This window comes from Sorex araneus, chromosome 4 (assembly GCF_027595985.1).
Source record: "Sorex araneus isolate mSorAra2 chromosome 4, mSorAra2.pri, whole genome shotgun sequence".
Classification (NCBI taxonomy): domain Eukaryota; kingdom Metazoa; phylum Chordata; class Mammalia; order Eulipotyphla; family Soricidae; genus Sorex; species Sorex araneus.
This window is the reverse complement of record NC_073305.1, coordinates 206,610,395-206,630,597: the sequence shown is the minus strand read 5'-3', so window position 1 is coordinate 206,630,597 and position 20,203 is coordinate 206,610,395. Positions and strand designations below refer to the sequence as shown.

Genomic DNA, 20,203 nt, shown 5'->3' with positions numbered 1-20,203 from the left:
TGTGACATCACCTCACGGCGTGTGTCCGTGTCCTGTGATCTCCCCCTGACCACCCGAGATGGCCTCCCGCTGGCCTCATTAGCTGTCGGGAGGGCCACCGTGCAACTTGGGGGGCTCGAGGGGAGATGGGCTGGGGCGCCCCAGGGGGGAGAGTCGAGGTGACAGGGAAAGGGGCAAGTCTGGTGGCCGTCAGGGCCCTAGAAGGACAGGGGGTCCCTGGGTAAGGAGTGGCTCCAGGGCCCCATCCCTTTGAAAGCGGGATCCTTGAAAGCGGAGAGGATGAAGGCCCGGGAGGGGCCAGGGGTCTCTGCAGGCTGCGGGGGCTGGAGGAAGATCCGGGTGGGGGTCCGGGGCAGTGGCAGGTCCGCCTTGAGTGGCTGTCGGATAACGGGGCGTGAAAGCCACATTTTTGAGGCTGAAGGCGAGAATGAAGGAGCTTCTCTTGGGGTGGGGGTTGGGCCACGCCCACTGGTGCTCAGTGTTTACTCCTGGTTCTGTGCTCAGGGACACTCCGGGCGGGGCTTGATGGACCATCTGGGGTGCTGGGGGTCGAACCTAGGTACAAGGCTAGCAAGGATGGGCCTTCCCGTTTGTGTAATTGCTCCAGAAAAAAATTAAAAAATAAAAATGGAGCTCCTTTTCTCTCTCTCTCTCCTCCCTGGAAATACCTTCAGGCATCCACACAGTTTGCATTTCTACGACATCTATCTTCCTTCCCATTTTAAAACTTAAGCTCCAGTAATTTGTGACTAGAACTGATACTGTCTAATTCTTTGCGGGGCAAAAAATAAAAAAAATTATTTAGGTAACAAAGCCCATTGCGGGATATTGCTTGTAGCAGGATCCTATTTTTGTTTCAAGGAAGGTCCGCGCCGGTGAGTGTTCATAAATATGTATATATGGATATTATCAACAAGACGTCTGGAGGGCCGTATATAAAATCATAATGGGGGTTTTATGGGTGTCGACACATCACCTTAAATATGTGGAACTTATTATGCCTTAATTATCCCTCCCCAAAGCTGTAAAAAATATCACACGAGGTTATCGCCATTGGCTGGGCTCTGCGATTCGCCTTTGAAACACATCGGTTCCAAACCCCAGAAACATTAAGTGGAGCTCACCTGTCCCTGGTGGGGCCCGGCCAGAGGCCGACCTCTCTCCCCTGCTGTCCGCCTCGTCCCTGCCCAGGGGCCACTCGGGCCTGGGGTCCGTCAGTGGAAAGATCAGCTTGGCCCCTAGTCCCCGAGGGCCCCGCGCCGTCCCTCAGGGGCCTGGCAGGTGCCCATCTCCTCGCCGGCGTGGAAAGTGCCCAGGGAAGGCGCGCGGCCCGGGGAGCTGGTGTCGGCTGGCCCGGCCCAGCCCCGCCGTCAGGACACGAGCACGGGCCCTCTCAGGGGCCTTTGGCAAAGGCAGGCCGGAAAGGTGGGGCCGGAAAGCTGCCTCCCGGGAGACGTGACTGGTCCTTCGGGCTCACCCCCGAGTGGGCTCTCTCATGGAGGCCCCATTCCCACTCTGAGCCGCGTCGGGGTCCAGCCGCCCCCGGCCCTCTGGCCGGCTGATGGGCGGAGGGACCTGCCCCCGGGGAGCCTCGGGGACCCACCTCCCTTCCCCGCGCTCGGCAGCGGGGATGTCTGGGGCCCGCGGGGCCGCCCGCCTGCTGTCTCGGGGGCCCCCGGTTGCCCGAGAGATGCACCTGGGGAGCCGCTCACCCCTGCCTGGGAGCTGCCGTGCCCGCAGTGAGCACCGGCCGCGCCCGACATCACCCCTCGCCCTATTTCTCCCCCCCCAGGCCTACGCTAAGGACATGGTGACGGACTTTGACGAGAAACACGATGAGTATCTGATCCTGCTGCAGCAGAGGAACCGGTAAGACGCCGCCACCGCCGGGCACAGCCCCCCCCTCCTGGCCCAACGCAGAGCGGGAGCGGGGTTCAGCCGAGCACCCCCACCCCCCACCCGGGTCTCCTGAGCAGCTGCCTCTGGCCTCCGGCTTCTGCCCGTGGGCCTGTCACAAAAGGCTGGAACTTGATAGGAACAGTCCCCGTGTCACTGGTAGCCGGGCAGTGACCTCACAGGCCCCGCGTCCCCCCCCCAGGTTCCCCAGAGCCTGGTCCGGTGCCTCCTTAGCGTGACCTGGCCCACGTGTCGCTCGAGGGTGGCCTGCAGGCAGGCAGTGGGGGCAGCACCGTCATCGGCCAAGGTCAGAGTGTAGGCGCGTGTGGGTCAGGACGCCGTGATGGGGCTGCGGCCAGCCCACTCCAGGTTCCCTTCGGGGGCCTTGTGGGGCCGGGCCTGGCCCCCGGCTGGGTCTGAAAGCCGGCGCCAGGCGGCCCTCAGGCCTTCGGCTGGTTCTCTCGCTGGGGTCCAGATCCAGATTGTCCAGTGTCACCCGGGGAGCCGGGACTCTCCCTCCATCCGGGCCGTGACATACCCTGAGGGAAAATGTGGGCGGCGAGTCCAGATGGACGCGCAGAAGGAGTCACACGCGGCCAGGGGGTCCCCGAGACGGCAGCCAGGGGGCTTCCATGTCCGAGGGTGGGAATTCAGCGCTTGTCTGCTGGGCGGGTCCCTGGGCCCTGGTGGCACGTGGCGAGTTCCCGTGGCCCTGGGCGCTGCCGAGCTCGAGCGCCACTGCCCACTGGTTGCAGTGGGTCCCACGAGCCCCGTGGCCCGGGTGGTGCCCGTGCTCTCATCCCCAGCGACCCTGGCGGGGCAGTGCCCTCCCCTCGCCCCGGGTGGGTCAGCCCCAGTCAGCGGCCATGCAGTGTCCCCAGCGGCTCTGCGACCCCGTCCCTTCTCCCCGGGCGACCTCAGGCTCGTGCAGGGGGTGGCGAGGAGGGTCCTGCTCGCTGTCGTTAGTGCCAGCCTGGGAGGGCGGGGTGGGGGTCGGTGCCCCCGTGGGATCGTGTGCTCGGGACTCATCTGGGGCCCGTCGCTCCCCGTGAGCCGGGAGATCGGGAAGGTGCCGGCCGTCCACACACGCTCACCCAGACGAGTGCTGGCCACACAGAGACCCGTGTGCCTTGGCACTGGGCGGGCGGCGGGCGCCGAGGGGGAGCTGGTGTGAGGACGAGGAGGCTCGTCCACGTGGGCGCGGGAAGTCCCAGAGCCGGGTACAGGTTTGGGTCTGCAAGCGGCCCCCGAGGCCTGGGCCACCGTCCAGAGTGCAGGCGAGCAGGGAGTGGACAGCCCTGTGCCTCCCGGGAAGCTCCCTGGTTTGTGCTCCCTCTGCAGGAGGGGAGGGGGCGGCTCGGCCCCTGTTTCCAGAGAGGGGCCTGGGGAGTGGGCAGCAGGTTCCCCGGGAAAAACTGAGCCAAGGGGCCGGGCACTGCGGTGAGCTCGCCAGGACCGACCTGGGCCCGAGCTGGGGGCAGAGGGACAGAGCTGGGCGGGATGCTCGGGCCAGCCTCTCGCAGAGGGTCTCTCACTGCCCGGGGCTGGGGGGATGGTCCGGGAGGAGCACAGAAGCCCACAGCCGGGGCTGGAGCAATAGCACAGCAGGTAGGACGTTTGCCTTGCATGCGGCCGACCCGGGTTCAATCTGCCACATCCCATATGGTCCCCGGAGCACTACCAGGAGTAATTCCTGAGTGCAGAGTCAGGAGTAACCCCTGTGTATCGCCAGGTGTGACCTCCCGAAAAAAAGCAAAAAAAAAAAAAGAAGAAGCCTACAGCCCCTAGGAAGCTCATAAACTGAAGTGATAGAGCAGATGTGGGCTGGCTTCAGGCATGGTTGCATCAAGGTGCTCACAGCTGTCACCCAGTTCCGTCTTTTTCCAGAACCTTGGCCTGATTGTCCCCTGTTGGCTTCCCCCAGGGGGGCCCTGGGAGCCCCACTCTCCTGCCTGAGGCAAGCTCGAGCCCAGCCTTCTGCCCAGCTCTGAGGACAGTCCCCTGGGCGGGCTCTGCCACCTCCTGGTCTGGCCAGTTGCACAGTCCGGCCTGCTGCTCCTTGGCTGTCCCACTCAGCTGGGGGGGGGGGTGGTCAGTCTCCCCCACACTGCCTGGAATGGGGGCGGGGGCAGGGGCAGAGCAGTTGCCAGGGCTGGGATGGTCCCTGGGCAGGCGGAGGGGTTGGGAGCTGGGGGGCCCAGCCCAGAAGCGGAGTGGGGGGACCCCGGGAGCCGGGAGGGGAGGTGCAGGGTGTGCCTCCCTGGTCACTCGGTGAGCCTGACCCCGCCGGGGGCACCCCGGGGCTCTGTTCGTCCTGTGGCTGTGACCGACGCCGGCCTTGTGGACGCAGGGCCAGACCCAGCGGTGTGGTCAGCTTTGGGAACGGGCGGTTGAGCGGAACTTCCAGCAGGTGCCCGTGCAGGGCAGCCTGAGAGCGAGGGGAGGGGGCGGGCGGCGTGCCCGGGGGCCCCCCTTTCCCAGCCCAGCGTCAGAGCTACAGCCAGGCCCTGGGGCTTTCTGTGGGCGCCCTCCGGGAGAAGCGGGAAGGGCCCCGGGGGTCCGGGTGACGTGCGGGGGTGGGTGGGGCGGGCCGAGGCTTGTGGGCTGCCTTGGCGGGGTCAGGCCGGCTGCGTGGGGGGCGCTGGGGTCTCTTCCTGGGCTCTCTGACCTCGGGGGCGCTCAAGACAGGCCGGTGGCGGGACCCCTCCGGTCCCTGGCCCAGTGGGGCCGAGCCGTGAGCCCCCACCCTGGTGCTCAGCCCCAGCGCCCCGCGCCAGCCGGGCTGCGATCGTCCTGTCTGACGCTCAGTCCCACTCCCCCCAGCCCCGGCCCCGTCCATGGCGGGTCCAGGGACAGCCGAGCCCTCTCCCCTCCGGGTGCCCCGGGTCCACACTGCTGCAGGCAGCCTCTGACTCCCAGCCATCCCGTCCCTGCCCCCGCACCCACGCCCGGCGGGGACGAGGCCGGTGTCCGGGGCTGGGTGGAGCTGATCTGGCCAATCCCTCTTCCCGCGGGCAGGGCACGCCCCCCCGCCTCCATGCCCTGAGTGGGGGCAGCTGGGAAGCTCCCTCCGTGTCAGCCTCAGAACCCCCCACCGTTGGAGGGGCCCACGCGGCCCTGGGGGGAAGGGCGCCTCCCCCCGACCCCCCACCCCAGCAGAGGGGCCGGGAGGCGGTGCCCGCTGCCAGGGTGCTCAGGGCTTCACCCGCCGCTGTCCCACGAGGCTTGGCCCCCGCGTGTTTGGCAACGGTCTCTTAGTGACTGTGTTTTCCCGCGGCGGCCTCCCCTGCCCCGCCCCCAGGCTGGCGCCGGATAAGCAGCCCGTAATAAATGTCCATGCCACCGCTGTTGGGAAGATGGATGTAGCAGCGGCTCAGGAAACATTTAAAAGCAAACCGAGCCGTGTCCACTACCCCCCCCCCCGCCGCGCCCCACCCTCCCTCCCCAGACACCCGTCCAGTCCTCCCATCTGTCACCTGCTCCGGCCACTGACAGCCGCCGGCCGCCAGCCCCGCACGCACCCCGCATGCCGCCTTTGCTCTGGCCCGGCCTCACCCCAGCCCCCCGCCTGGAGCCCATCGCCAGCGTCCCCTGGGGTCCCCCGTGTTTGTTTGGGGGCCACACCCAGTGGTGCTCAGGGCTTTCCCCCACCGACCCGTGCACAGAGATCACTCCCAGTGGCAGGCTCAGGGGACCAGACCGGTGCCGGGGATCGAACCCGGCTCAGCCACGTTACAGAGCAAGCGCCCCGCTGCCAGACGCCCCTGGGCGCACCCTGCTTATATTTATTTATTTGTTTAGTGGACTTATTGGGGCCAGACCCAGCAGTGCTCTGGGCTCACTCCGGGTCCTGCACTCGGGGGTCACTCCTGGCAGTGCTCACGGGACCCCGTGGGGTGCCCGAGATCGAACCCGGGTTGGCCACGTGCAGGGCAAGCGGTGCCCTCCCCGCTGTGCCGTCGCCCCGGCCCCCCGTTCTGAGGACGGCGGCTCCCCTGCAGGATCCTGAAGCACCTGCAGACCAAGGACCCCGTGCGGCGGCGGCTGGAGCGCCTGGAGCAGGGCTTCTCCGTCTACGTCAACGGCGCCAACTCGGAGTTGCGGCCGGCCCCGCGCAGAGCCCTCCACCCCGAGCCCGCCAGGAGCGCCTCTCAGGCCGAGGGCGCCCACGGTGAGCCCAGCGGGCCCCCGGGGCTGGGCGGGGGCGGGGGCAGGGGGACACTCGGGCCCACGGCCCAGCTGGGCGTGTCACTTGATGCCCTCTGTGAGTTCACGGCCTCGCCTGCCTGGCGAGAAGCAGACCAAGGCAGGGCAGCCTCCAGGTTCAGCAGCACCGGGCTCTGGAAAGCGCTGGAAGGTTCTGGAAGGTTCTGGAAGGTTCAGGAGAGTAAGGGGAGCAGCTGGCGTGGCCAATGGTGCTGCCCTCACGTCCCGTGTCTTGCCCCGGCCCTCCTCACTGGCCCTTGGGCTGCTCTGCTCCTCTCTGCCCCCTGAGAGGCTCCCTGTGCCCCAGGTGGGGGTCCCGGCCCCCGGAGAAGGGCGACGCCGCCCCCACGGAGGTCCCGGGACTGGAGGCCAGGCGTCAGCTCCCCCAGCAACTGGGGGACTCTGGGGAAGACACAAGTCTCTGGGCCCCGGTTTGCCCCTCCTCAGAAATGGGAGCATTAGCGGGGCTGGAGCAACAGGACAGCAGGGGAAGCTCGTGCCCTGCAGGCAGCCGGCCCGGGTCCGAACCCCAGCGTCCCGCAGGTGTGACCTGAATGGAGGTGCAGCGGCTAAGCTGCCTTCAGCCCCCAGCCCTCATGGGGGGCCCTGAGGCCCCCAGACACCCTAGTGGGCTGGAGTGGCACCGAGTCCTGAGACCCTGGGGGCGGCCAGGGGGCTCCAGGGCACGGCTGGGTCTGAACCCGCGCCTGCCCCGCCACCTCCGAGACCTCTCGGGCCTCTGGGCCCTCGGCCTTCTCGTCTGCACAGTGGGTGATCCTGCCCCCGGCCGGCAGCAGGGATGGCGGACCACGGCGGGCCTGTGGCATGTCCGCTGCACAGGGTCACCAAGGCTGCAGGCATGGAGGACCCCAGGCGGGGAAAGCACGGCCCGCTCAAACCACGGCAGACAGGGGACACGAGCCCTCCAGCGGGAGTTTAGCCAGAGCTTCTTAGCCCCCAGGGTGGGGGGACCGCGGGGTCACTCCTGCCCCCAGGTGGGGGGGACAGTGGGGTCACTCCTACCCCCAGGGTGGGGACAGTGGGGTCACTCCTACCCCCAGGTGGGGGGGACAGTGGGGTCACTCCTGCCCCCAGGTGGGAGGGACAGTGGGGTCACTCCTACCCCCAGGGTGGGGACAGTGGGGTCACTCCTGCCCCCAGGTGAGGGGGACAGTGGGGTCACTCCTGCCCCCAGGTGGTGGGGACAGTGGGGTCACTCCTGCCCCCAGGTGGTGGGGACAGTGGGGTCACTCCTACCCCCAGGTGGGGACAGTGGGGTCACTCCTGCCCCCAGGTGGGGGGGACAGTGAGGTCACTCCTACCCCCAGGTGGGGGGGGACAGTGGGGTCACTCCTGTCCCCAGGTGGGGGGGACAGTGGGGTCACTCCTGTCCCCAGGTGGGGGGGACAGTGGGGTCACTCCTACCCCAGGGCTGGGGACAGGGGGTCACTCGTAGCGCCCAGGTTCAGGAGGGACAGTGGGGTCACTCCTGGCCCTCCCTGAGGAGGACCTGGCTGCCCGCGTCTCTGTGGACCCTCAGGCCCTCACGTCCAGGTTTCAGGGCAGTCCCAGGGGTCTCTGTCCGGGGCCACCCCGGGGCTCCCTCACCCCCAGACTTGCCCGCTCGGCTGCGGCCGGTCGGTCTGGCTGTCCTGCTGTCCTGCTGTCCTGCTGTCTCTGGGCTCCGGGCCTGGCCGTGTGTGGCCTATCGGCCTCACGGGCTTCCTTTGTCCCCGGCGCAGATCTCGCCCGGAGGACCCTGTCCCGAGAAGGCGAAGACGCTCCGCGGCCCAGCCCATGGGCCGCCCCCGGCAGAGCCCAGCGCCGAGGATGGCACCAGGTTTGGGCTCCCCCCCGCCCCGCCCCGGGGTCCCGCAGACGCCCTGCCTCGCAGTTAAAGAGAGTTGGGGGGCTCTTCCCGAGACAGATCTGGGGGTGCAGAGGCCCCTCGGCTGGGGCTGGGTGTGGCTGGGGGCTGCAGCGCCTGGCCCTGACTGGCCTGCTCCTCCCGCGGGACGCGGCATCGGAGACAGACCCTCTTGACTCCCTCTGCGGCTCCCTGTCCTGCCGTGCTCTGTGTGTGTGTGTGTGTGTGTGTGTGTGTGTGTGTGTGTGTGTTGGCAGGGCGGCATCGGAGACAAGACCCTCTCGACTCCCACTGAGGCTCCCTGTCATGCCGTGCTCTGTGTGTGTGTGTGCGTGTGTGTGTGCTGTGTGTGTGTGTGTGTGTGTGTGTGTGTGTGTGTGTGTGTGTGTGTGCGCGCGGGCGCTCAGGCTTCTCCTGGCCCTGCGCTCAGGGGTCACTCCTGGTGGGCTCAGGCACCATCAGGGATGCTGGAGGTCGACCCCGGGGCCGGCCGTGTGCAGGGCAAGTGCCCACCCCGCTGTGCTCTCTCGGCCCCCTGATCCGTGGTTGTCACGGGGCTCTGGCCTGGCCTTTGAGGCCCCGGGGCACAGAGCCTGAGCGGGGTGGAACCGCCTCCCCACTGGGCCGGGGCTGGGGGCGGGCGGCAGCGGCCTGCGTTTGGCGGACCCTCTCCCCCCCACCCCACCCCGGCTCCCCAGGCCCACGCTCAGCCCCCACGCACCGTGCCAGTGCCCCCTCCTCTCGGCAGAGCTGCAGGGCCCCTCCTGCCGGCACGCGTGGACCCAGAGAGCTCAGGAAGCTCCCGGGACCCCACCCGCGGCCCCAAACCCTGGGCTTCACGCCGGGGCTGTGAAGTGGACACCGCCCAGCCCTGGCCACGGCCCTGCACCCTGCAGGTGTGGGGCCCTCGGGGGCCGCTGGAGACCTGCTCAGAGTCACGCCCAGGGCTGGGGCGGGCCCGGGCCCTTGTGGCCTCACAGTCACAGACACGTCTTCACTGTGGCTTCATGGCCGGCCCTGGGGTCAGCAACTCCGAGACTCAGTGCCCCCCACCCACTGTTGTCCCTGCCAGCCGGCCCCCGCAGGCCTACTCAGGCCCTTCCTGGGACAGAGACCAGTGGAGGGCGGGAGCCGGGACCCTGCACTGCTCCGGGGGTCCCAGCTGCGCCTTTGAGGCAGGGCCCAGCCCCGGAGCCGGCCAGGACTCGGGGGGTCCCGGGCACCCGGGAACATCCCCCTTAGCTGGCGTCGAGGAATCGGGAAGCGGTTGGCAGAGCTGCGGGCCTCAGTGCCCTGGGCAGGGTCTGCTGCCCACGGGCTGTGCGGAAGGGCCCGCCTCGCCCCTGTGCCCGGCACGCATGGTCCTCCTCACCGACCCTGCCCGCCCCTCACACCCCTGCCCCTCAGGAGACCCTTGGCTGGCTGTGCCCGAGCCGCATGCTCGATGCCTGCCGGTGGGGTCGTGGGAGCAGGGGCCGGCTTTCCGGTGTCCCTCACCCCACCTGCTCTGCAGGGAGGACACCTGACCGCAGCGCCCCTCCTTTTGGTGGGCACAGCCGGGGTGGCGCCCGCGCTGTCCTAGTCTCGTGCCCGCTGGGTGTCGGGGCTGTGGCCCCGTGAGCAAAGGGACCTGCTGTAGGCCTGGACGGACTCTCCGGGCTCCCGGTCAGCTCGGCCGAGTGTCCCCATGGCCGTCTGCGGGGAGGGGCCCCAGTGGTCCAGGGAAAGGCTGAGACCCCGCCCAGGCCCCTGCTCTGTCCTCGGCTCTCCCGGGCCTGGGGGAGTCATCTGGCCTGTGGGTGCCCGCCGGCTTCTCGGGGGGGGGGGTCGGGTGAGCCCCCCCACCCCGCACACACACAGGGGCCTCGAGACCGGCTCCGCCAGTGTCGCAGAGAGAGGGCGTCGCGGGCGGGACGCGGGAGGCACAGCTGCGGGTCTCCCTCCTCCCATGGCTCCTCCTGCTGTCTGTCGTCCAGCTGGGACCCTTCCGGAGCACCTGCGAGGTTCTGAGGTTCTGAGGTTCTGGGCCTCAGGCGCTGGGCCGGGTCCAGGGAACCCGGGAGGGCAGGGAAGCTTCCTCCGGCGAGCCGGTCTCGGGGGGCACAAGGGGACTCGCTCCCCGAGGGCACAGCCAGGGCAGCGAACGGGGATGTGGCTGACAGAAGGCGGTTGGGTCAGGGGTCACAGGTCAGAGGGGAGGGGCCTGGTGGGGAAGAGGGTGAGTGGAGAGGAGGCAGCCGGGAGGCCCAGAATTCCCTGGAAAGGAGCTCAAGTTTCATTCCTTACTATTTTGTACTGATTTTGCTGTTTGGGGCCTGCGGCCACAGCTGGCAGTGCTCAGGGACTGCTCCTGGCTCAGTGCTCGGGACAGTGTTGGGGGTCAGTTTGGCCGCCTGCGTGCAGCTCCTGCACGGGGTCTCCAGGTCCTCACTCCCGCCTCTGCGGCTTTGTTTCAAAGGGGGGAGAATTTCCCGGGGGGTCTTCAGGGAGAACTGCCCGCGGCTGCTGCGGGAGGCGCCTTAGCGGGCCCGAGGGAGCGGGGACACCTGGCGCCCAGCCTGCCCGGCTGCCGCTCCCCCGACCCTCGCCTCCTGCCGCCCGGGCCAGGCCGTCCAGTTCTCTCCGCTGGCCTGTGTCGCAGGCAGGGGTGTGGGACCCTCGGGCTGGCCCTGGGCGCGTGCCCGGCCCCCAGACACTGCAGGCAGCCCGGCCCCCACTGCCCGGGGAGAGAAGCCCCGAGTCCCCGAGTCGCCGCCCTGAGTGGGGTAGGGCCGGGATCTGTGGGCATGAGGGGCGGGTGGTCTCTCTCCCGGGCAGAGCGGGGCCGGCTGCCAGGTCGGCAACGCCCCCGCTCAGGTGAGGGGCCGCGGCCCTCGGGAGGGACCCTTGTCCTTCACGCTGGCCACAGGGCAGTGGGGGACGCAGCAGGGGGGGGGGCCCTTGTCGGACTCAGTCTTGGCGCCCCCGCAGGGGAGTGCCCGGCGTGTCCTCCCTGCGCCCCGCTGGCCCCACTGACCTGGCGGCTGCAGCCCCGAGAGCCGAAGACCAAGGCCCGGAAGGCCTCGGTGGGGCCCGGGCGCTGGCCCCTGGGCGTGGGGGGCGGTGGCCAGGCCCTGTGGGCGGGAGCTTCCCGGGGCAGCGGCGGGTGACAGATGGGCCCGGCCGGCGCTGTCCCTTCTCCCCGCCGTCCGCGGCCTTAGATCTTGCCGCGTCCGGTCGGCCGATGAGGATTTATGGCTCCCTCGGCCTGTGACACTCGGCGGGCAGCGGCCTGATGGACAGCGTCGCTGGCCGGCGCCCTCAGTCGGCAGTGAGGGGACTGGCCTCCAGCAGTCTGCGGTGGGGGCTGGTCCGGCCCGCACGGTCACTGCAGTCCTCGCTTCACTTCCACTCCCTGCTTACCCACCCCTGCGCGCCCGGTTACACACTCCGGGAAACACACAGTGCGTGTGTCTGTGTGTCTGTGTGTCTGCATCTGTGTCTGTGTGTCTTTGTGTCTGTGTGTCTCTGTGTGTGTGTCTGTGTCTCTCTGTGTGTCTGTGTCTATGTGTGTCCATGTGTCTGTGTGTGTCTGTGTCTCTTTGTGTGTCTGTGTGTCTGCATCTGTGTCTGTGTGTGTCTGTGTCTCTGTGTGTGTCTCTGTGTGTCTGTGTTTCTGTGTGTGTCTCTGTGTGTCTGTGTTTCTGTGTGTCTGTGTATCTGTGTTTCTGTGTGTCTGTGTATCTGTGTGTCTCTGTGTGTGGTGTGTGTCTGTGTCTGTATCTGTGTGTGTCTCTGTGTCTCTGTGTGTATCCTTGTCTTGTGTATATCTGTATGTGTCTGTGTGTGTGTCTCTGTCTTTGTGCATGTGTATGTGTGTGTGTGTCTGTGTGTGTCTGTGTCCTTTGTTCTCCTCCTCCCCAGCTTTGAGGCCCCCGGCAGTGAGGACAGTAAATGAAACACGGGGATGCCTGGGCCTTCCTCCGGCCCTTCCCGCGGCCCAGCTGCCCTGCCTGCGTGCGGCCAGCGCTCCTGCCTCTAGAGGGCGCCGCGTCCCCACCGCGCCGCCTGCACAACCCCCGACAGTGCCCCCCCCACAGGAGCAGAGCAGTGGCCCGGAGCAGCGGGGAGACACACCCCGAGTGACACCCACGGCTGTCAGAGCTGTGAGCGCCCAGGGCACATGCCGAGAGCCCGGGCGGGGGCTGGGTGGCAGCCAGCCGGGGCACCTGGGGGGGGCAGAGGGCATGGGGGGGCAGCACCCAGAGGCCCCGGCAGGTGGAGATGGAGGGGCCGTCTACTCCGTCCTGACACCGGCCGCTGCCCTGACACGGCCCCTCCCCGCCCGCGCCCGGGGGCCCAGCACCGCTCCCTGCCTCAGTCAGCCCCGCTGCCCCTTTGTGGGTGTCGCCCACTCACACGTGTGCCGTGCGTCAAAGGGCCCCGCTCCTCCACCATAGCTAGTGCTCCAGCTGCAGTGCTCACACAGCATCTTGGTGTGGTGACACAGCAGCCCCGACTGGCGCTGGCACTCGGCCTCGGGGCAGAGAGCCCCAGGCGGCCTCGGCTGGACGGTGAGTCCTGCGTCTCGGGGCAGCCTTCCGGCCATCTCGTCTCTCGGACCTGCTCCCCGATCTCCGTGGGCAGCCGGTCCCCGGGGCCACCTGCCGAGCCAGCGCCTGCCGTGGGCCAGCCTCCTGTCCTCCCGTCCGGGCGGGGAGCTCCTGGGGAGGGCCGGGGGTGCAGAGCCGGAGGAAGGGCCCACACCTCCCCCCCCCCCAGCCCCCCGGGCGCCTTCTCCTTGCTCTCGGGGGCTCCCCAGCTGCCGTCGGGTCAGCACTGGGGCCGACCTCAGACCCGGCTGGGCCCCGGGCGCGGGGACCTGGGCTGTTTGGGGGCCGCCCCCCTCTGCTCTGTGTGGGGGATCGAACCAGGCCTGCCCGCTGCTGTCTCTCTGGCCGTGGGCTTCTGCCACGTCTCTGCCGGCCTCCCCCGGCCCCCTGCCCGCACCCGCCCCCAACCACCCGCCTCCCTGCGGCCTGGCCGGGCCTGGGCCCTGTGAGGACCCCACCACCTCTGCCCTCGGCCCGACATGCTGCCAAGCTCCCTGTTCCAGTCTCCTGGGTCTTTTCTGGAATCTTCGATGGACCAACCCCTGCCTCTGAGTGTGTGTGTGTGTGTGTATGTGTGTGTGTGTGTGTGTGTGTGTGAGAGAGAGAGAGAGAGAGAGAGAGATTTTTAAAAATTTTTTTAATTGAATCACAGTGATGGGCTGGAGCAATAGTGCAGCAGGTAGGGCATTCACCTTGCACACGGCCGACCCAGGTTCGATTCCTCCGCCCCTCTCGGAGAGCCCGGCAAGCTACTGAGAGTATCTTGTCCTCATGGCAGAGCCTGGCAAGCTCCCTGTGGCGTATTATATTCGATATGCCAAAAACCGTAACAACAGGTCTCACAATGGCGATGTTACTGGTGCCCACTCGAGCAAATCGATGAGCAATGGGATGACAGTGACAGGGACAGTGAATCACAGTGATAAACACATTTACAAAGTTGCTCCTGACTGGGTTTCAATCATACAGTGTTCCCACACCCGTCCCCTCACCAGTGTGCATTTCCCACCAACGAATGCTCCCAGTTTCTCTCCTGCTCCCACCCCCTCCCCAGCCTGCCTCTGTTGGCAGGCACTTTTCTTCTCTCTCTCTGTCTCCCTCTGTCTCTGTGTCTCTCTCTCTCCCTCCCTCCCTCCCTCTTTCCTTTTGGGCCTTACGGTTTGCAACACAGATACTGAAAGATTATCAGGTGTATCCATTTACCTACTTCCGACTCTCAGTTCCTGTTCAAAATGGTCATCTCCAACTATTACTGTGCTGCGTCTAACCACTGACCAGCCCTGCCGGGCCCTCTGCACCCTCGCCCTGGACATTGGTCTCATCCTCTGTCCCCTCTCCTTCTGAGAGAGATTGTCAACAATTCTTTCATCTCCTGGTTCTCTCCGACGGCCACTATGAGCCCAGCCGGGCGCGTTCCTGCTTCACGGCCATAGATCGGAGCAGGGGGAGGGCGTGGGGCCCCCGGGAGCCCCAGCCGGCCCTTGGGGCCACGGTGATGCCCATTTGCTGCTCTAGTGACAGGGGGTGGCAGCATCGCTGAGTGCTGCCTTCCTTGGGAACCGTCCCTGCGCCAAGCAGGCCTGGAGCCACACACGTTGCCTGCTGCCTCAGTTTACCCAGAGCTCGCTTCCAGGGTGAGAAGAGCCAACATCCCTGCGCCGTCAGTGGCGTGGGGGCCTGGGAAAGCAGCGGGCCTGGCCCAGGGGCTTCTGAGCCCGCCCCAGGTGTGCTCCTCGTCAGGATGGCAGGGAACCCCTCGAAGTTGGGAGACCCCCACTCCCCACCTCCCGGAGGGGCACTCGGGAAGGCCCTGGCTCTCGGCCCGGGCTGCCTCAGCCTTCCACTGGCCGCCCTCAGCCTGTTCCCCCAAAGCGGCCGCATCTACAGCCCCCCAAGTCCCACCAACAGTGGCAGGAAGAAGGGTAAGGGTCAGAGGTGGAAGGCAGAAGGTGCAGGGCGGAGGGCGGGGGCAGGGGTGAGGGCAGACAGCACAGGGCATTGGCGTCTCTTGCTCCTGGACGTTGGCCACCCTCGGGACCCGCGGCCTCTGGCGGCACAGACCCCGCAGGGCGACTGTTCCCACAACCTCGGCACAGCGGGCAGCTCCATCCGTCCACCCGTCCGTCTGTCTGTCTGGCCACAGCTCTGGGGGTGACAGGAGGGGCCCAGGGCCCCTGGCACACGTCCCCCCGCCCCCAGCGTGCCTTGGGAAGAGCGAGTCCTCTGGTCAGCCTGGCGCTGGCCCACGGCAGTCACCCCCTCCCTCAGCCTGCTGCCCAGGCCGCTGCCCAGGCCTGAGTCACACTCCACTTCCCTGGGTGGGTCACTGGGCCAGGGGTGGACGGGGCGGGGGGATGGGGGGTCTGGTGTGGTGGGGGAGGAAGTGTCACAGCCGTGGGCACGCCCCGAGGGCAGGGACCTGGTGGGGACGAGCAGGCGCGGCTGGGGCCCGCCCTGAGGGCCCCGAGACCCGGGACCCCCGACTGACGGCCGGGCGCTGGCTCGTTCGCAGAAGTCCGTGCAGATCCGAACGGAGGCCGGCCCGCGGCTGCACATCGAGCCCCCACCGGACCCTTCCGAGGACGCTGAGCCACGCGGGGACACGGCTGCCGAGGACTGTGCACAGGTAGGACGTGTCCCCCTCGCGCCCCTGACCCATCCCCACACGGTGGCCGGGCCAGGAGGGCCGGGGGAGACGCTGCCCCGTCTCACTGCCCCGAGGCCCCCCAAGGCCCCTGCCGGGCAGGGCTCCCGGCAACTCTTGCTCCGGACTTCCTTTCTTCCCTCCCTCCCTCCTTCCTTCCTTCCCTCCCTCCCTCCCTCCCTCGTTCCCTCCCTCCTTCCTTCCTTCCCTCCCTCCTTCCTTCCTTCCTTCCCTCCCTCCCTCCTCCCTTCTTTCCTTCCTCCCTCCCTTCCTTCCTTCCTCCCTTCCTTCCTTCCTCCCTTCCTTCCTCCCTCCCTCCCTCCCTTCCCTCCCTCCTTCCTTCCTTCCTCCCTTCCTTCCTCCCTCCCTCCCTCCCTTCCCTACCTCCTTCCTTCCTTCCTCCCTTCCTTCCTCCCTCTCTCCCTCCCTTCCCTCCCTCCTTCCTTCCTTCCTCCCTTCCTTCCTTCCTCCCTCCCTCCCTTCCCTCCCTCCTTCCTTCCCTCCTTCCTCCCTCTCTCCTTCCTCCCTTCTCCCTCCCTCCCTCCTTCCTTCCTTCTTCCCTTCCTTCCTTCCTTCCTTCCTTCCTTCCTTCCTTCCTTCCTTCCTTCCTTCCTTCCTTCCTTCCTTCCTTCCTTCTCTCCTCCCTCCCCCCCCCTCACTCGCAGTGCTTTGGAGAGCTGTTACCCACTGGGGGCTGCTGGACGTGACGGGGGGGGGGGGTGCCAGTGTCCCCAGTCCTCAGCTCCGCGCTGTGTGGCGGGCTGTGTCACGGGGAGTGGCCCTGCCAGGGAGCCCCCCACCCCCGTGAAGTGTGTCAGCCTCTGCAGTGTTATGAAGGAAACTAATTTTACACTTTCCTAGACTGAAATATCTCTCCCCTCCCCTCGAGGCCGTACAACAACCCAAATGATATAAACAGGGGGAAAAAGTCCCCCTAATCCCTCTGGCCCGGAGATCGTTACTGCGAAAAGTGGGTAGAAAAACCACCCAGGCAAAACCCGAAACTTCCGGGTGTCCCCGAGGACGCGGCCCGGCCCGTTCGGGTCCTCTGGCAGCGGCCTGGCCCCTGCTTCCCGGGGGGTCTCGGTGCCTGGGAGAGTGGTCGTGACAGGGAGCAGGGGTGGGGGGGACCTTCCGTCCCTGCTGCCCCTCCCACCCCGTGTCCCTGCACAGACAGTCGGAAAGTGTCTTCCCTCGACCACGACTTGCTGGCATAAGGAGCGGGGGGGTGGGGGGGCCGTCACAGCCTCATGCTCCCGGTCCCAGTTCTGCCACGTGTGGATTCGCCCCGGCCTGTGCCCTCGTGGTGCCACCCAAGGGTGGGGGACAGAGCCACTGCTGACTCCGTGGTTTCTGTTCTTTTTATTTCGGGGGATGAGGGCTCTCCTGGCAGTGCTCAGGGCTGACTCCTGGCTCTGCACTCAGGAATCACTCCTGGCGGTGCTCAGGGGACCCTATGGGATGCCGGGGATCAAACCCGGGTCGACCGTGTGCAAGGCAAACACCTGCCCCGCTGTCCCACCACCCCGGCCCCCTGGCCTCTTTTTTAGCAGGCTCCCCATCCCTGCGCCTGCCCCCCCCAGGGCCCGGCCACCGTGTGCCGCAGCGGCAGAGACATGGGGGTGTGGGAAGGGCTGGTGCAGGGCAGATGGCCGTGCACGTGGCCCCAGCACGAGTGGCCTGGTATAAAATTATTTGTTTCCGGTGCTTCTCCACCCGCCCGTTGGCACCGTCCCTCGTGCCTGAGAAGGTCACCATTTTCCCTCAGCCTCCCCACGCCGGTGCTCTGAGCACTGTTTCCAGAGCTGAGGCCCTGTCGTGAGAGATGCGGGAAGCGGCGGCGTGGACCCTCTCCGCACTCCCCCGGGCAGCGGGTCTCCCGGCGCCAGGCTGTGCGGCTTCAACCTCCTGGGCAGGCCGGGACCCCCGAACCCCTGGGCAGGGCAGCCCTGGCAGAGAAAGGCCCCCCACCCCGACCCTTCAGGGCGTGATGGTAAGGCGGGTGGGGAGGGACCCAGTCGCACCCCAGGATCTGGTGTCCGCTGGAACGCCTGGCCTGGCCCTGCCTCCGGGGCACGGAACTCGGGGTCTCGGCTCAGGGGCTGACCCTCCCGGCCGCACAGTCTGTGTGAGGTACTGGGGGGCTAGGCCCCCCAAATGGGCAATCAGGTGCCAAGGGACGGCGGCCACCATGTCAGCCCCTCTGCCTCGAGGACACGGGGAGGCCGGTGGGGGGGGGGCAGGGGACCAGGGGAGGACACGGGAGGCCGGCGGGGGCGCAGGAGTCCGGGGAGGCTGGTGGGATTCTGCCGAGCCCGCGCCCCAGCTCCCCCGGGCTCCTGACCGCAGGCCCAGCCGCACCGCCCTGGTGTGGGCCCGTGTGTGCTGGCCAGTGTGTGCTGGCGTCCTGCTGGCCAGCGGGGTGAGGCGGGCATCCGGCAGCTCGGCCTGAAGGTGGGAACAAGACCCAGAGGCCTCGCCGCTCTCAGGGAGTTTTGGCGCTGACCCGGGGGACTGGCAATTCGAGGGAAGCCCAGAGGAAAGGTCAGAGACCAACGCCGGGGTCAGGGGTGCTCATGAGAGCACTGTGAGCTTCTCTGGGGTGCGGGGAGGGAAAGGGGAAGTTCACTGTGAAGCCTGACACACTCAGGGTCGTAGCCAGCGCCCCGGAGGCGGGAGCCGAGGACAGCAGGGAGGGCTGACCCGGGTTCAATCCCTTTTGGTGCCCCAAAGCCCCTGGGGAGTGATTCCCTGAGCACAGAGCCAGGAATAAGCCCCGAGCACTGCTGGGTGTGGCCCAAAAAAACAAGAGAAGAAAAAAAAAATCCTCCAAAACGTCATGAAACCTGGTGAGACACCCAGATGGAGGGCCATGTGCAAAGGCGGCGGCAGCTAACGTCTCCGTGGGGGTCCGGGAGACCTTAAGGCCCCTTGGGAGGCCGTGGGGGTGCCCTCCGGCTAAGCGTGACCTTCGCTGATGAGCAGAGGTCACTTCGGCAGCGTCTGTCTGGGGAGAGGCTGACCGGACACCTGTGTGGCTCTGGGAGAAGGTCCCTGTCCCCAGGGAGCGTCAGCCTCGGAGGGCGGGGCACAGCCGTGAGCGTGGGGGAAGGGCCGTGGGGGCCCACCTTCCCCTACACTCGTGGTGGAAAGTGGCCCCTAAGCTCAGGGGAGAGACAAGAAGATAGTGGGGCGGGGGGAGTTCGAGGAGGTAAGGGGTCAGCGGAAGGGTCCCCGATGGCTCGGGGCACCTCTACCAGCCACTGCCCTGAGAGTGTCGCGCCCGGGGCTGGGGGGGGGGGGCAGCCGGGGACACGAAGTCAGAGGCACCAGGGGTCTCTCCATGCTTCTCACTAACCAGATTCGCAGCTCGAGAAGGAAGTGAGCCCAGAGGCAGGGCCTGTCCCCGGAGGTCCCGAGGGTGGGCTGGCAGAGGGCCGATTCACTGCCCGGCCGGAAGTGGCTGTGTTCGGGAGCAGCAGTAGAAGGAAGGGCTTGAGCTCCAGCCTGCACCGCTCGGCGTGCCTGAGGCCCGCCCGGAGCGTCTGTCTCTGGCGCATGTGTTAAGTCTCCTGGGTACGTTGCACGTACAGGCAGGAGGGAGCCCGGGTTTCACCAGAAGCCAGACGGGCTGCTTCAGAGCCAGGAGGCCTTAGAGATTCAGGTCCGCCTCCGCCGTGTGGGAAGTTTGAGACAAGACCGTCTTTGTGGCATAGGCGTGGGGACTAGGAGAGAAGAAACGTTTTCAAACCCCCAGTGAGTGGGGCTGAGGAGATGCATCAGAGGGCTGGAGCGCATACTTCGTGTGCATATTCGGGGTTCGATTCCTCAGCACTGCCTGGAATGACCCCTGAGCACTGAGCCAGGAGTACCCCCTGCGCATAGCTAGGTGTGATCAACACTCCCTCCCCCACCAAATAGAAATTAAATTCCAGGTTAAAATCTTTCCTACATCATGCATCACATCCTGTCATAGTCAAAGAACCGTGAGGTCAAAACAGCAACAGGAACTTGCCAGAAACAGGTTTATTTTTAAAAAGGAAAAGGAAAGGAAGGACGGCAGTGCTCTTGCTCTCTCTCCTGAAGATCTGCCCGCACCTAACCCAGATATGTGCGCCCTTCACTCCGCTGCTCCCTGCTTCTCCAAATAAAACTATTTAAAGACAAATTACAGGACTAGAAAGGGACTCTGCCCCTGCCCCGGGGACCTTAGCCCGCACTTGGGACGCCTGAGGCGGGAGAAGATGGAAATGGACTAAATGAAAGGTGGGGAATACAAAGCCTCCTGGCGACCCCACCCGTAGCAGAGGTCAGCCTCCGCCCAGAGTCTGTCCGCGGGTCTCAGGGAAGACTGGATCCTGTCCAGCATACTGTAAAGGCAGAAAAGAAGATCCTTGCATTTAGGAAATCGGCATTTCCACAAAATCATTTTCCTGGTGTGCTTGTGCGTGTGAAGAGGTGACTTTTAATCTTGTGTCGTTTGCATTAAGGCATGATTAAGAACGTAGGCACGTCTCGTATCTTGGTGACTTTGATCACGTTCAAAACATGCCAGAGGTGGGGCCGGAGCGATAGCACAGTGGGGAGGGCGTTTGCCTTGCACGCGGCCGACCCGGGTTCGATTCCCAGCATCCCATGTGGTCCCCCGAGCACTGCCAGGAGTAATTCCTGAGTGCGGAGCCAGGAGTAATAACCCCTGTGCATTGCCGGGTGTGACCCAAAAAGCAAAAAAAAAAAAAAAAAATGCCGGAGACCTGAGGAAACAGTCCAGAGAGTGGGAGCACACTGGGACTCGGGGAGTCGGCTGACAGCCGAGGGTGGTGCTGACGTCGGACGCTGTGCTCCCATTGCTTCCGGCTTTGGGTTCATTTTTGGGGGGGGTGGGCTACACCCCGCAGAACTCGGGGGCTTTCCCTGGCTCTGTGCTCAGGAGGGACCCCTGGTGGTGTTCAGGGGACCCCGGGTGTGGCCAGAGATCTGAACCAGGGTTGGGGGGGG

The 20,203-nt window shown here is 66.5% G+C and overlaps 1 protein-coding gene across 1 annotated transcript in view; it reads left to right on the top strand.

Annotated features, from left to right (window-relative positions):
• The window catches only part of KATNIP (katanin interacting protein), a 109,232-nt gene that overhangs the window by 25,918 nt on the left and 63,111 nt on the right, over positions 1-20,203 (top strand). Inside the window, exons 3-6 of the mRNA XM_055136032.1 lie at positions 1,793-1,869; positions 5,898-6,067; positions 7,845-7,942; positions 15,074-15,187. Of these exons, the coding sequence (XP_054992007.1) occupies positions 1,793-1,869; positions 5,898-6,067; positions 7,845-7,942; positions 15,074-15,187 (459 nt within the window). The remainder of the gene's footprint in view (positions 1-1,792; positions 1,870-5,897; positions 6,068-7,844; positions 7,943-15,073; positions 15,188-20,203) is intronic.